Raw genomic sequence first — 15,750 nt, forward strand, 5'->3', positions numbered from 1 at the left:
CATCATGAGAAAGTAATTTCCATGTGTATTTTCCTTTTCTGTTTCTTGTTTTCTCTCAGATCGGTGATGTAAGATCATAGTGATGATGGTAGTGCTGTGTAGCTAGAGTACTTTTTCCAATGAAATCCTTTCTTTGTTCTGAAGTTTTGGACAAAGACACATTTGAGTTGTTAGATACTGAGAAATATCTAGGCTTGTCTTAATATTTTGCATGTTGAGTTCATTGTTATAAAATACATAGTAAAGAACTCTTGACCATAAGGGTGAAATAGCAACTATTTTCACAACTGTCCCAAGACTCCTGACTTAGAATCTGGGACTGGACTGCAATGCATTTGATCTAGATTTCTAGCAGGTGCACTGACCTCTGACATGTTTCCATTCTGGATCTGTGTCTGAGGACACTTTCAAAAGAGATCGTGGATCACAGATCAAAGGCCTTTTACCTAGATGATAAAAAAAAACTCTTGTCTGTTTTCAGAGAATTCTGTCAAGTTAGGTCTTTCCAATTCTGTATCATATTAGTGTCAGCATAGCATATCTTTTCTCATTCTTTTATTTTGTTCTGGGGTTCGATTTAATTATCTGATCCTTTTAAGTCTTGCTCTTAAGTTTTGTATGGCAGGACCAGAGAAGCTTTTAATTTAGGACTAATTTTACTCCAATAATGAGGCAAAATCTTCTGAGTACTCTACCTGATGTTTCACAAATTACAAGGTTTTCAACTCTGATTAGTGGGAACATGAACTATTCTTTTGCCCTTTCTGAGCTCCAGGGATTATTCCCTTTGATCCCTTCAGCTGTTATTTTCCTCTGGCCTTAGGTATTCTCTTCACACACATGAACTCATCAATACTCAGCTGAAGACTCCAGGATACCCTCTGAAGATTTCCAGAGTTCTCTATGTCCTGCTCTCTTTTCTTTGGTTCTCTACCCTGGGAATTTTAACTTTACTTAGTCATTGAAAATTCCTAGCTCCATTTCCTTAATTTAGAGAGAAAGCCAGGTTCTGCTTGAGCTCCCACTCTCTACATTATGGCCTGTAGTAAGCGGGGTCAACCTTAGATATCACTTGTTTGTTTCTCCTCTCTCAGGGATTACTGTAATGTGCTACCTGATATCCATTGTTTGAAAACCATTGTCTCATTATTTTGCATATTTTAGTTGATTCAGACAAGAGAATAAATCCAGAACATGTTTCTCCATCTTGGTTGGACTTTCCTTTGAGAAATTTATTTTTAGAAACCTTAATGTGAGATTTTTATCCCTATAGACTTTATATTAATTTTGTCATTTTAAGTTCTCTCCTAACACTTTGCCTTTCTTGCTTTACCTAGTATGTACAAGTAAGTATTACTACTAGATTTTTGTCACACAGATCAAATACGTAGTTTAGAATAAGGTCAAGGACAGAATTCAAGCCATTAAACAGTGTTCGTTGAGAACAATGTTTCACACAGTGGCAGAATTGCCTCATGTTAATAGCGTGGAGCATACATACCCCTCTCTTGTCCACAAGAACAATAAGAGAATCACTATAATTTTGTTTGCTGAAGTTAAGATATTCTGTGTTTATGGCCTTCTCTATTCTAAGTTTAGAAATACAATCAAAATAATTTAGTACATTCCATATTGCTTGTTCTAAATGAATTCATGTTGGCATCTAGAGCTCTCTGCTTCTGAACAATTCTATAATCCTTTCCAGAATTGGTCCAAAACTTCACATCAAGATTATGTATAGCTTCCAAATTTACCTTTTCTAAAAACTAACATTTGTCCATTTCTGATTTTCTGTCATTGCTCTTGTTTATTATGATTTTTCAGATTGTCAGCACTGTTGCTGGGATTTTATTTGTGTATTTCTCAATACTCTTGATGGTTTCTCCAGAGTATCTTGGTAGATTACCCAGCTACACGGAATTCCTTCCATATAAACAGACTGATGCATATGGATAGAATAAAAAAAAATAGTTCATTTGGGTCAGAGTATTTGATGAAATGTAAATCCCTTTCCCATATAGTATAATCTGACGAAGAGTTTCAAGAATATATGTTTTTACAATCATCAGTTTGAATACTATTCTCTTTGATGGAGAACAAAAGAAAACTAGGAGCTGGGAATAATGCTTTTCTTACGTCATTTATTAGCATAATCTGCTGTCTGAATGACTAAACAATACCTGATGGTTCAAGCAGCAGTTCTGACCTGTCATTGCCATTTTCTTGGTCAGAACACAATCTATAAAGTACTTTGTTAAAGTCCTTGGTGTTTTTTCCCCTGGGGCATAACGTGGTCCATTCTGTAACATTTAGCTTTTCTGAGATTATTCATAAAGGTTCTCAACATTCTTATAGGCTCACACCATTCTTTATGTACCAACATCAATGTACACTAATAATATTTTCTTTCAGAATAAACTACTAGAAAACAGTATATAACTGACTACATGGCTGTAAAAACTGGATTTACTATTGATTTAAAAAACTTAACGTCTTCATATGCACAAAGCTAAATACAAGCATGAGAAACAGTTTCCAAAACAAAAAGCCTTAGATTTAATAATCTGGTGTAACAGTGACTTCAATAATTGAATAAAAAGGACAACTGTGTGGATAGAAAATAGACAAATATTAGTATACAAATTACATGATGAAAAGGACAAGATTAACTGGGTTCAAATGTTTATTTATGTGACAAAAAATGTGTAACTCTACATCTTAAAATAAAGTCATACTCTTTTGGCAAGGTTCATTGTTTTGTGTAAGTGTTGAATCTTCAGAGAACTCTGCCACTGAGCCACTGTTGCCCACATGACTTGACTCTCTAAATAAATAAGTTTAGTTACTGATAAATGAAACTGGTTTCTGGATAATGGGTAATTGTGGTGCAACACTATCATAACTGCAACGACTTGACTTCCTTCTTCATCTTTGGAGGTGGCTCCTCATTGTTCTATGATGCAAAGACTTGGATGAACAACAGCTGAGGATTAAACTCTTCTTGGATGGACAAGTCATAGGTATCAGCTCTGGGTAAAATAGAGAAACCTGGCCACTGCCTTTTCCATCCCCATAAGTCCTGATCTAAACACTACAGGAGCACCATTCAACCCAACATGATACATTGTTACATGTTTCCTAGGCATACAATCAACATGGCATTGAGCCAAGAATGGTACCTACTTTTTGTTTCCTAACAAACTTGTGATGATAACCTGTCAAATAATTACAGAGAATTGTGTAGGAAACAGGCTTTCTGAGTATTTATAAGAGGTATAAGTGGTCATGGTTTACTGCATTTGAGAAGTATATAACTGTATCAGCGGTAATTGGATTCCTTGTCATGGTTGCAATTGTTAGTACTTAATTAACATTTACTCTGTGTTCACCATGTGCAAAACATCCAAAGTGATTTACACATATAACTCAATCCTAACAACTACCCCTTGAGGTTGGCAACAGTATCCTTTTTTACGAGGAAATGAAGATAAAGAGGGTTAATTACTTTTGCCTAAAGTCATATAACCAGAAAGAACGTCTATACGAATCCAGAGAGCTCAACCACTGAGCCTGTCCTGAAAACCCTTACGCTATAGTGCTTCTCTCTATAAAAATAGCTAAAATTCATTGAGTCTGTATGTTGTACAGGGTACTGTGCCAAGTGCTTTATCTATATCATTTCACTTGTGAAACAGGCTGGCTCCCTTACTTCACTCAGGTCCCTGTACTCACGTCATCCCTAAGATAGGTTTCCCTGATGACCCTATCTAAAATAGTACTTCTTGTTTTTCTTCATAGAACTTTCAATAACTGACATACATATTTATTGTTTCTCTCTCTCAGTAGAATGCAAGATTCGAGGGCAAGAACTTTGTTCAGTATCCCCAAACAAACATAGTATTTATCATGTGGTAGGTACCCCAAAACAAGCAAATGAATGAATGAGTTGAAAAAGAGCACATAATGATTGCATCAATGTTGGGTTTACTCATTTATACAATAAATATGTATTGAGTGCCTACAGTGTGTCAGGCACCGTTATAATCACTGAGGATACTGAATGAACAAAGTAGACAAAAATTCCTACAGTTATGGGACTTACATTCTACTGGATAGGGAGTGGAGGGGATTGGTAGGGAGGGAGAGTCAGAAAAGAAAGAAGATAAATAAATAGGTCAGCTAGATAAGACTATAGGATCTTTTAGACCACTGCTGTCCAAAGGTAAATATATCAGGAGCCAATTATGATTAAGAATCACCAATTAAAGTGTCCAAATTCGGTATGTGTTATAAATGTAAAATATATACTGGATTTTGAAGACTTAGTAGGAAAAAAAAATGATGCTACATACATTATTAATAGCTTTAAAAATGTTAATTACTGGCTGAAATGATATTTTTGATATACTGGGTTATATTAAATCTTCTAGTAGCCACATTAAAAAAAGCGTAAGAGAATACAGGCAAAATTAATTTTTAAAAAACTTTTTATTTTGGAATAATTTCTGATTTACAAAAAAGTTACAAAGATAATAACAGAGAGTTGCCATAGACACCTCACCAATTTTCCCTATTGTTAAGAACTACATTATTGTGGTATATTTGTCAAAACTCAAAACCAAATGTTCCACACCAATGCAAGGTGTTAGGTATAGGGTGGTATATGGGAACCCCGTATTTCATGCATGACTTCTAAGGCAACCCATGATTTTTCTAATTAAAGAAAACAACAACTCAGAAACCAACACTGATAAGAAATGCCATATCTTATTCAGATTTCATCAGTTTTCTTCCATAATGTCTTCTTTCTGTTCTGGAATCCAATCCAGGAATTGCATTTAGTTGTCATATCTCCTTACTTTTCTCTAGTATATGACAGGATGAAATTAATTTTAATAACACATTTTATATAAGCCAATATATTGAAAGTATATCAACCAGTAATCAACATTTTTAAAGCTATTAATAATATATTTAACATCATTTTTTTTCCTACTAAGTCTTCAAAATCCAGTATATATTTTACATTTATAACACATACGGAACTCGTACACGTTAATTGGTAATACTTAATCATAAGTGGCTCCTGATAGATTTCCTTTGGGCAGCAGTGGTCTAAAAGATCCTATAGTCTTATCTAGATGACCTATTTATTTATCCTTTTTATTTTCTGACTCTCCCTCCCTATCAATCCCCTCAACTCCCTACCCAGTAGAATGTAAGTTCCATAACTTTTTTAAGTTCAATACATTTATAACACATACCGAATTTGGACACTTAAATAGGTAATACTTAATCTGCATTTATATTTTACAAAATTTACAGCTGAAAAAGTAGATGCACATACTCAAGTTGTTCCAAGCATAAAGTTTTCTAATAATTGCACTATCAGTTTTAAATTTTTATATATTTAATTAATTAAAAAATTCAGTTCCTTAGGCATACCAATCTCATTGTAAGGGTTCAATAGCCACTTGTGGCTAATGGCCAGTGCATTGAACAGCACATCTAAGACAATTGTAAGGAATTTTGGCTTTTATTCTGAGAGAGATGCGGAGTACTGAAGGGTTTTGAGCAAAGAAGTGACATTTTTAAATGTCTGACTTAAAATTACTCTGCTAAAAACGAACTGAAGTGAGGGAAGGATAAAAGCAGATAGACCAGTAAGGAAATTACTGCAGAAATCCAGGTGAGGGACAAATGTGCCTTGGGCTACAGCTGTTGCAGTATGGGGAGAAGTGGTAGGATTCCAGGAATTTCTTGTGGTAGCTGACACAATCTGTTTTTTATGGACCTGATGATACCAAGATTTTTGGCCTGAAAAAAAAATGGAACAATGAAGTTTTCTTTTACAGAGAAAGAGATTTTGTAAGACAAAGGTTTGGAAAGAAAAATCAGGGACTCAGTTTTGGACATTTGAATTTAAATGCGTGTTAGACATTTAAGTGAATATGTAAGTAAACAATGAATATAAATATCTGGAGAATGGGAGAGAGAGAGTTGCACAGGAGATACAAATTTTGAAGTCATCAACAGAGACGTGGTGTTTAGAGATATAAGCCTGGAGATAGCACTAAATGAGTGAGTAGTACTGAAAGGAGTATTAGAATGAGATTATTTACAGTAGCATTTCCAGCAAAAAAGCAAATTTTGCAATTAGGCCTTAAAGAGATCAACAAGAACTGGTGGGATAGTGAATTCAATGGTGTAGAGGTGGGGATTAGCCACCATAATATGGTAAATCATTTTGGTCTGTTGAAACAAAAATATGTGGCAGATATGGAAACTGCATTAAGCGGTGAAGTGCTCTCACGCTCACCGGGTGACTAACCAGAGTCGGGAATGAAAGGGTTCAAAGGACAGCTTGTCAGTTAACAAACGACAGATGTAGTCTGCTACCCACAAATACAACCAACCGATTCGTCCTACCATAGAGCATATACCACCATCCTGACGCAGAAGAGGTAGCTCTTATCTACTTACAACAATGAAATAGAGACCGAGAATTTCCCTGAACCACAAAGCCATTTAGCAGCAAAGCCGTGGGCCAGAGCAGATTATAAAGGAGGTGCTCTTCTCCTAAGGACACCTGAGCCCTGATGTGGCGCAGGATTGAGGGAGATGGTCTCAGAAAGAGAGTTGTCAGGGCAGCAGTTACGGGCGCGAGAGTTTTGTGCAGAATTTTGGCAAAGGGTAGGTCCTTTGAAGACGAAACAGAGTCATTTAAGAGTAAAGATAGGGTACAAATGGAAGCCGAAGGACAAAAACACACTGAGTTTATCGAGCTGAACGTGCGCCGTGAAAATTCCTTTCTCGCCACCTCCTCCCTAAAGTCTGCAATGAGGAGCGCGGAGTATAAAGGAGGGGTGGAGCCGGGGGTGGTGGGCCGAGTCACAGTGCGCCTATCAGGTCTTGGGTCTGGGTGGACCCTCTTCGTTAGGAGCAGCCCTCCCCATCCCAGATTTCCTCTCATCAGATAGCTCAGTCAGGGAGTGGCTCCCCCCAGGCAAAAATCAGGCCTGGTTAAACTGGAAGGTGCAGGAAAGTCTGCCGACTGCGTCCGGGACACGCCCGCGGAGTAGCAGCCCCTACGCTGCACCCACGCGACGCGGGCGGAGTCAGGGCCAAGGGCCCTCCTAGCGCGGGGCTCAAGGCCGGTGGCGGAAAGCGTAGTCCCGACGCACTTGCGCCAACCGCGGCAGACGCTGCCACGTGACGAGCACTAACCAATACAAGGCTGCGAGATTAGCGGCGGGCATATTCAAAAGTGTTTGCGGAAAGAGACTTGGGTTCCATCTTTTCTTCTCCTTAACACTGCTTTCTGGTAACAGTACTGCCTTGCGGGCGCACGGAGGAACGGCGGCGGTGGGTGTGTGGCTCTTTAGCGGTGCGCGACGGTGAAGGGTGGGGGCGAGGTGGGGGCGACCTGGAGCCGAGTAAGCGAAGTAGAGCACAGCTAGACGAACTGTAAGGTATAGGGAAGTCTCGCTACCTCCGCGGGTCTGTGCGAGATATTTTGAGGATCCTGGAAACAAGAGGTGGGTGTGGACCCCGCTGGGAAGAGGAATTGAGGGGGCACCGGGGGAGAAGTTGGGGAGACAGATGCGCTCCCAAAGGACACTTCTTATGTCTGATTGGGTTAGAACGGGGAGAGGAGATGGTGACTGTATCCTGACAATTTCCTTTCCGAACCTGGCTTCAGAGGTGGGGTAATATCTCGCTGCCTGGCTTTATCACCCCTTTTCATTGTTATACTCGAGGACAAGGGCAACATTAATAATCAGGGACCGGGGTTACTGGGTTGGTGCTTGAGAATCGCATAGAGTAAGACTGACGGGAAGGAAGAGGGGAGACACTTGGGTAATCAAACATCACCACCATGCCAAATGAACAAGTGCATAATACTCTAGAGTACAATAATTGGTATTAGAATGATTAAGATAGCAAATCATTACTCTCCCAGATATCCATAAGAACACAGCTGCTAAAACACTTCTTATCAATAAAGGGTTGTGATGATGTTGTGTATATGCTGCTTAGAAAGCGTTTGCAGTGTGAAGATTTATTCCTATAAAGCAGATGAAGGACTGGTCATTCTTATTACCAAAAAGATATTTTATGTCTGCCAGACTCCAAATAAACACTTCATCAGATTAAAACAAAGTAACAACTGAATTTTCAGATGGGCCAAGGAAAACAATTTTGGAAAAAGAGTGAAGCAAAAATATTTAGCGAATAGAGAAAAAATTGCAAGTTTCAAGGAGTAGCCATTTGTGTTGTAATGTCTTCCAAAGTGTGACTTTATTGGGAAGAAAAAGTGTACTTGGCCTATCAAAAAACTTGCTGAACTAATTACAAATATGTCTGTTTTTTCTGTGCACATAGCTCTACAAATAATGCCTTAATAACATCTGTGTTTAAATGTATTCATAAAGTTTAATGCTTTAGTGACTTCTGGGTTCTAAAAGACTAGTGGCAATATTGTTTTTTCTTTGATGCTAGTAAAAATAAGAATTATGGCTAAGTTTAGTATTTGTTTTTCATAGAAATGGAGGTTGAGAATCTAAGTGGCAGAGAATTGACGATTGATTCTATAATGAACAAAGTGAGAGATATTAAAAATAAATTTAAAAATGAAGACCTTACTGATGAGCTAAGTCTGAATAAAGTGTCTACTGATACTACAGGTGAGTTTATTATTCTTTATTTTTTTAAGTAATAACTGCTTATTGAGTGCTCTCCAAGTAGAGGAATAAGATGTTAACCATTGTATATTTACAAAATATAATTTTCTTGTTAATCAGTGCTTATCCATTAGAGTACCAGCACTTTGTGTGGGAATATTCCACAATTTTCCTTTTTCTCTAAAGAAGGAAACAGCATTCATTGTTATAGTATGCTTAGAGGTGGTTTTCCTAATTCTCCCATTACTGTCAGCTGTTGACATGGCCACCATCAGCAGATGTGATCATTTTTTTTCTGTTCCCTTCTTTTGCTGCAAACTGAGAAAGCATCACCAATCCTAATAAATTATGTATAGATTTAAAGTCAGACATTCCATTTGTGATTTAGTAAATCTCCCTATTACTTCCTGAGCTTTCTCCTATCCCTGCTTTGCTTACTCTGCTCCAACCATAGTGACTTCCTGATGTCTTTCCTATCCCAACACTTTTGCCCTTCTGCTTAGAAGGATCGCTGCCTACTCTTCTTCCTTCAGGTCTTTGTTCAGATGTCACCTCAGCGAGGCCTTTCCTAACATCCCCTGTATATAAAATAGCGACTTTCTGGGCCAGGAATGTGTCCTTCATCACCCCTCCTGGTATTATTTTTCTCTATAGCACTAATCACCTACCTATTATTTACTCGTGTGTTTGTTTATTTTGTCTCCTGCATTAGAATGTAAGCTTCACAAAGGCAGGGCTGTTTTGTTTTGTTCACTGATATATCCAGCTTAGAATGGTGCCTGGCATGTAATAGGCACTTAAATATTTATTGAATAATGAATGAGTGAAAGTGTCCAAAGTTCATATGCTTGCTTTTATGGAAGGATTAGCTCAGAAGCTATAAATTCTTCACTATATTTCAAATTGTTGAGGTCATTTGAAAAATGACCATTAGATAAGTTTTTTCCCATACTAACCATTAAATGGAAGACTGTACACAGGTGGTTCAATAGTAGAATGCTTGCCTCCTATGTCCCTGCCATACACCTGCCATGCGGGAGACCTGGTTTCAATTCCCTGCCCATGCATCCTCCCCACCCCAAAACAAAAAACAAAAAAGGAAGAACCTGTAATCTAGTCAGAGTGGCAGATCACATTCACTGAAAAAAACACAGAAACTGATCATTTTGATATTAAACAAACTCTTAATAGAGTATCACTGTATTTAAGAAGCTCTAACAAATCTTGTATGCCAAGGTATGTAAGTCCTTATTTCAATTCCATTGATCCTCAGCTCACTCAAAACTTAAAATACTTATATTGATAGTTGGGATGTAAGACATTATATTATTGAGGAAGACTCAAAGATGCTTAAAACCATGGTTTCTTTCTAGGTGGCAATTATTATATCCACCATGCTATATAGTAATATATACTAGGTATCATGTGACTATTAACATTATAAAAATACAAATGTAGTAAGTGTTGAATAGAGGAAGAATGAAGTATTTGAAGGCATTAGCAGTACATTTGCAAAACCACAGAGGGGAAAATGTGCTTTGTAGACATCTTGTAGACTAATTTGTTAGGAAAGTAATGAGGTAAGACTGCAAAATGAAGATCAGACCAGATTAAATTTAAATGAAAAAGCAAAGTTGTGAATGCACTATGTTTTGGTGGAAAGTAGAAATTACTTTTGTTTGCAAAAGTAAAGATTTAAGCTTTGTTGAAGATAACTGAAGCTGATAGAAGGAATGATAGCATCTCTGAGAAATCTGAATGTAATAATGTTTAATAATAGTAAAATATGCTGAACAAAGGTCTGACATTAATTGGAGTTATCTTTTTTAAACAATTAACACTAATTATTTATTGCAATATGAAAATTATATCTGAAAATTATTCCTTTTCTGTAGGTTGGTGGGGAAGGTGGAGGGGATTACACATAGAGAAAATAAATAGGGATAGAAATCTTAATTTTGAAGGTGTGGACCAGGGTGGGAGAGATGTGGGTTGGAAGTATATATAAGTACAAAGGGTTGGTGCTGGATGTATGTGGATAATAGGATAAAAAGAGGGATAAAAAGTGCCTGTGGGTTTGTTGGACCAGGAAATCGTCAGAGCCTCTAGGAGAAGTGTAAGTAACTTGGAGAGAGAAGAAAATGAACGTATTATTGCTTATCTTTTATGACGCTTTTTGTTTGTTTATTTTTAAAGTAAGTTGAGGTATGTGGAGATACTGTTGAGTGGATAAAGTTGTAAAGAAAGTTATGTTAGGGCAGTAGCAATACATTTAAAAATATTTAATAAGCCAATGAAAAGTTTTCTGGGAAAGTTGGTACAAGTAGTGGTAGGGGAGGCTTAGGTTTTCTTTGGATACTTAGGATGCTATAATTATAACTATTCTGCTATAGCATAAAACTTTCTTAGATTACATTTTTGTTTAAGAACTTATTTCCAAACTTTTTCTATTCTTCAAAATATATGGCTTGAGTAAAATATGTATTTTTGGAATAAAGTTTATCTTTCTAAAAGACATTTGCAAAGTAAGTAATGGGGGGATAAAGGGTAAAAAATTGGTTAGATTGAAATTCTAGTGGTCAATGGCAGGGGTAAGGGATACAGGAAATGAGTTTCTTCTTTTTAGGTCTTTTTCTGGGGTGATGCAAATGTTCTAAAAATGACCATGGTGATAAATACACAGCTGTGTAATGATATTGTAGACCATTGATTGTATACCATTAATAGACTGTATGTGTGTGAAGATTTTTCAATAAAAATAGTTTTTAAAAATGATATTTGCACTAAATAAGTTGCTTATAGTTATATGAACTGCTAAATATTTAAACAACTATTTCAAGGAATTTATGTACATTGATACTGAGAGTATAATAAATGCTTGATTGTACTTTGAGGGGACAGTGCAGATTGACATTTGTTTTATGGTTTATTTCTGTTGTGATATATTTTGTTCTCTTTATCCAGATAATTCAGGAACTGTTAATCAAATTATGATGATGGCGAATAACCCAGAAGACTGGTTAAATTTGTTGCTTAAACTAGAAAAAAACAGTGTCCCCCTAAATGAGGCTCTTTTAAATAAATTGATTGGTCGTTACAGTCAAGCAATTGAAGCACTTCCTCCAGATAAATATGGCCAAAATGAGAGTTTTGCTCAAATTCAAGTGAGATTTGCTGAATTAAAAGCGTGAGTATTGGTTTTTTAACTACATTTACCAAATTACATTATATAAAGCATAGTCACATTTTAAAGAGGGAAAATAAAAACATGTTGTCAGGATTACTGACCAGAATCAGTAAGACATTTAATGTGCTTTTTTTTTTTTACATGGGCAGGCACCAGGAATCTAACCCGGGTCCTCTGGCATGGCAGGCAAGCATTCTTGCCTGCTGAGCCACCATGGCCTGCCCTAATGTATGCTTTTTTTTTAACCAAATTCTTTTGTTTATGATTAACAAGGGAATAATGTAACCTCTCATAAAAGTTACATATTCTAGACACTGTCTAAAAAGATTTTTTAAAAATAATCTATTAGCATTTGATTTAACACAGAGAGAAAAGCAATATCCCGTGTCGTTTGAAAAATAGAATGAGGTGTTTCCAACTTAGGTAACTGTGACCTTTTTCTTAAAATTTGACTCTGAAATATTTATTACAATATCTTTCAGGATTCAAGAGCCAGATGATGCACGTGACTACTTTCAAATGGCCAGAGCAAATTGCAAGAAATTTGCTTTTGTGCATATATCTTTTGCACAATTTGAATTATCGCAAGGTAATCTTAAAATGTCAATTCTGCATTTTAAATGAAAGATAACTTCCTATTAACTCATATCCTAATATTAAATCTAATATATGACATGGAAATTTGAGGCAAAAGGCATGAAAGTTGATGAGATGAAAATATGGGGCAAGAATGCTGCCTAAGTGTAAATGCAGAGTATATTCATCATACTAACTCTTCTACTACGGGGAAATAAAGCATGAACATCATGTTTGTGCTATTAGTTCAATGCAGGAAGCATCTAAAAGAAAGTACCTTCTTCACTGAGTAGTTGTGGGATGCAGGACATAAGTCATTTAAGCTAGAGCTTAGATAAGCTTTTCTAATGCTGTGGTTTCATAGCACCAAAATATACCTTAAAGTTGTAGCAAGATTGTTAATTCTCTTTTAAAAATAAGTGAAGTACCATAGAAGCTTATATTTCTTGCTCACTACATTCTTAGTAATCTGGAATCTGTGGAAAAGACCAAGAAAATCACTTCATCTTACATATTTTAGCCTGGCCATTCTTTTTTTCCCCATTTTGTTTTCTAGGGCCTCTGTTTGGATACTGTCTGCTCTATGGCCATGTTTCTATTTTCCCTCTGCCTTAGTTCTGCCCTGACCCTGATCCCATTTACATACACATTATCACTGGTTTGAGTGGCCGGAATCCTCATGATGATGTCCAAAGCAGGACTTAGTCACTGGAGAGTGATCCGCAGGATTGAGTTTGGAGAAACGCATTGTACTCAGGAGATGGTTTGAGATTCCTGATCAATTTATTCAGATGATTGCTGAGTCTCGCTAGAAACTTTTTTTTCCAAACATCCCTTTCCTGTTTAGGAAAATTGATTCCCCCTAGCATGCTAGAGTAAGTATAATCTCTTTGACCAGACTCCTTAAGACCCTCCATCTCCCCATTATTTATTCTCTTTTAAAATATTTTTGAGCTATCACAGTCTGTTAATATCAACTATAAATTTTATATCTTTAGAGCATATAAATACTGAAAAATCTCAAGAAGTATTATATTTTTAAAAGAAAAAGAAAAAAACTTTATCTGAACAACTGAAGGTAGTAGTGGCCTCACGTCAAAGTTATGATTATTTTGAGCAGAGCTGGTTGATAGGCTTCCAGGAAATATACAACATCTCTGAAATCCTATGCACGGTTGGTATGTATGTAGATTTTTGTAAGGGTGAAGGACCTAGTTCATATCAGGTTCTCAAAGGGATCTATGTCCTTAATAAACTCCCTAGTTTTTTTTGTTTTTTTTTTTTTACATAGGCAGGCACCAGGAATCAAACCCAAGTCTCTGGCATTGCAGGCGGGGACTCTGCCACTGAGCCACTGTAGCCCGCCCAGCTTCCTAGTTTTTATATAAGCCTTTCTCTCTCTCTTTGCTGTCCTGAAGTACTCAATACATCAAATTCTGCCACTACTCTTATTAAACAGGTGCTTAAATATTACTGAATTGATACATATTTAGTCTTAAAATTTGTAAACAGTGTCAGAAGCTAGAGGCTGTCCATTAATCTTTATACTGTGTCACATGCATAATATAAGCCCATAGCTTCCATAAATGTTGAGAACATATTCCTATGAGATATATGATGTATACATTTAGTATTTTAAAGCAATACTAGACTAAATATACTTTATAGTTGAAAGAAAATTTGTTTGGTAATCAATAGTCAGAAAGGTAATTATTTGTGGTACCACAGTTATTTTGTATTTTGGGGAGGGGTGTGGTTAAGTCTGATAACTAAAGATAATTTTTATCATTACCTTTTTTAAAAACAAACTTAAATCCCTTTAGCAAAGGGTTTCAACGTTGTCTTGATGACCAAATGTCATACTAAATAATAACGATTATACTTTGCTATAACAGATTAATACTCTTGGAACTATTATAACATTGAGGGCTTAGGTTTCACTTTTACTAAATTCCCTCAAATTTCTAGTTGTCTAATTGGTCTTGACTATCCTCTCTTTGTAACTGCTTTGTTATATTCTGCCATTTTGAAACAAACAATGTTGATAAACTACATATTATACAAGGAAACTATGATATGAATTATCATGGGAAGAGAGTTGATTATGTGAATTAGAAGTGAGGGATTGCTTATTGGTTTATGGAATGAAGTAAATGAGACTTATGATAAATATTTTTACCTAAGCCTTTTAAATTTGTCTCCCAGGTTCTGAGGAATAAGAGTTTGGGTAGGTGAAAATTGGTGCATTAAAATGACATTTTTTCTTTTACTTTGTTAGGTAATTACAAAAAGAGTAAACAGCTCCTTCATAAAGCCATAGAATGTGGAGCAGTACCACTAGAAATGTTGGAAATTGCCATACAGAATTTAAACCTCCAGAAAAAGCAGCTGCTTTCTGAGGAAGAAAAGAAGAGTTTATCAGGTAACTTTATTAATGTGTGTTAATATGTTTTCATGGTAGGTAGAGCCACAAATAAGGAATCAGTCTAAATCTACCCAGTATATTTATTCTAGTATTGCTTTATAAATATTAAATGGATGTATCATACATCTCATGGGAATATGTTACCAATATTTTTGGAAATTACTGAGTTATGTTATACATTTGGCACTTACAGTGTAAAGATTAACAGTTAGCCTCTAGACTATGGACTAAAATCTAAATTTTAGATATAAAGGAGGTAAGTTTAGAAGTAACTTATTACTCTTTTGAAATTTATCTTTTTTCTTTTGCTAATCATATGCCCATTGGTTACACATTAAAAATGACTCAATCTGGGCAGGCCATAGTGGCTCAGTAGGCAGAGTTCTTGCCTGCCATGCCAGAAGACCCGGGTTTGATTCCCAGTGCCTGCCCATGTTTAGAAAAAAAAAAAAAAATGACTCAATCTAAGCAAGAGAATGACTTTCTGCTTTTAAAAATAGAGAATGTACCTTTATCCTTGGGAAACTTTTTGTAATTAAAGAGAATTTGAGGTAATGGAGCTTTATCTTGATAACATTTTCTATCTGCAGTCTTATTTGGGGACAAATATTTATTTTGAATTGACTTTTTAATTATTATTATTTGTGAGATTACTTTTTCATGTATTTCTTATGTTTTTACAAATTTAACTACAATTTCAAAAACTTTTATAGCATCTACAATATTTCCTGCCCAAGAATCAGTTCTCTCCAGTTCGCTTGGACATTTACAGAATAGAAACCTCAGTTGTGATTCAAGAGGACTGGCTACTAAAGCCAGGTTTTTTTATGGGTAAGAAAACTGAATCTGTTTTTTAAATGCACATCATACATTTATAT

The 15,750-nt window shown here is 36.0% G+C and overlaps 1 protein-coding gene across 10 annotated transcripts in view; it reads left to right on the top strand.

Moving 5' to 3' along the window:
* Positions 1-7,145: 7,145 nt before the first annotated feature.
* LOC143684891 (dual specificity protein kinase TTK) overlaps positions 7,146-15,750 on the top strand; it is a 99,302-nt gene continuing 90,697 nt past the window's right edge. For 4 of the 10 annotated variants that reach the window (XR_013176240.1, XR_013176239.1, XR_013176238.1 and 1 more), the window contains exons 1-6: positions 7,147-7,365; positions 8,547-8,687; positions 11,649-11,871; positions 12,354-12,460; positions 14,726-14,869; positions 15,586-15,703. Coding sequence is in view for 7 of the 10 variants with exons in the window: in XM_077162302.1 (XP_077018417.1) it covers positions 8,549-8,687; positions 11,649-11,871; positions 12,354-12,460; positions 14,726-14,869; positions 15,586-15,703 (731 nt within the window). In the remaining 3 variants the exon portion in view is untranslated. Of the gene's footprint in view, positions 7,370-7,426; positions 7,539-8,546; positions 8,688-11,648; positions 11,872-12,353; positions 12,461-13,019; positions 13,323-14,725; positions 14,870-15,585; positions 15,704-15,750 lie in introns of those variants that run through there. The other 6 variants (XM_077162306.1, XM_077162307.1, XM_077162303.1 and 3 more) reach the window with 5 other exon arrangements.

This window comes from Tamandua tetradactyla, chromosome 5 (genome assembly GCF_023851605.1).
Source record: "Tamandua tetradactyla isolate mTamTet1 chromosome 5, mTamTet1.pri, whole genome shotgun sequence".
In the NCBI taxonomy this organism is placed as follows: Eukaryota; Metazoa; Chordata; class Mammalia; order Pilosa; family Myrmecophagidae; genus Tamandua; species Tamandua tetradactyla.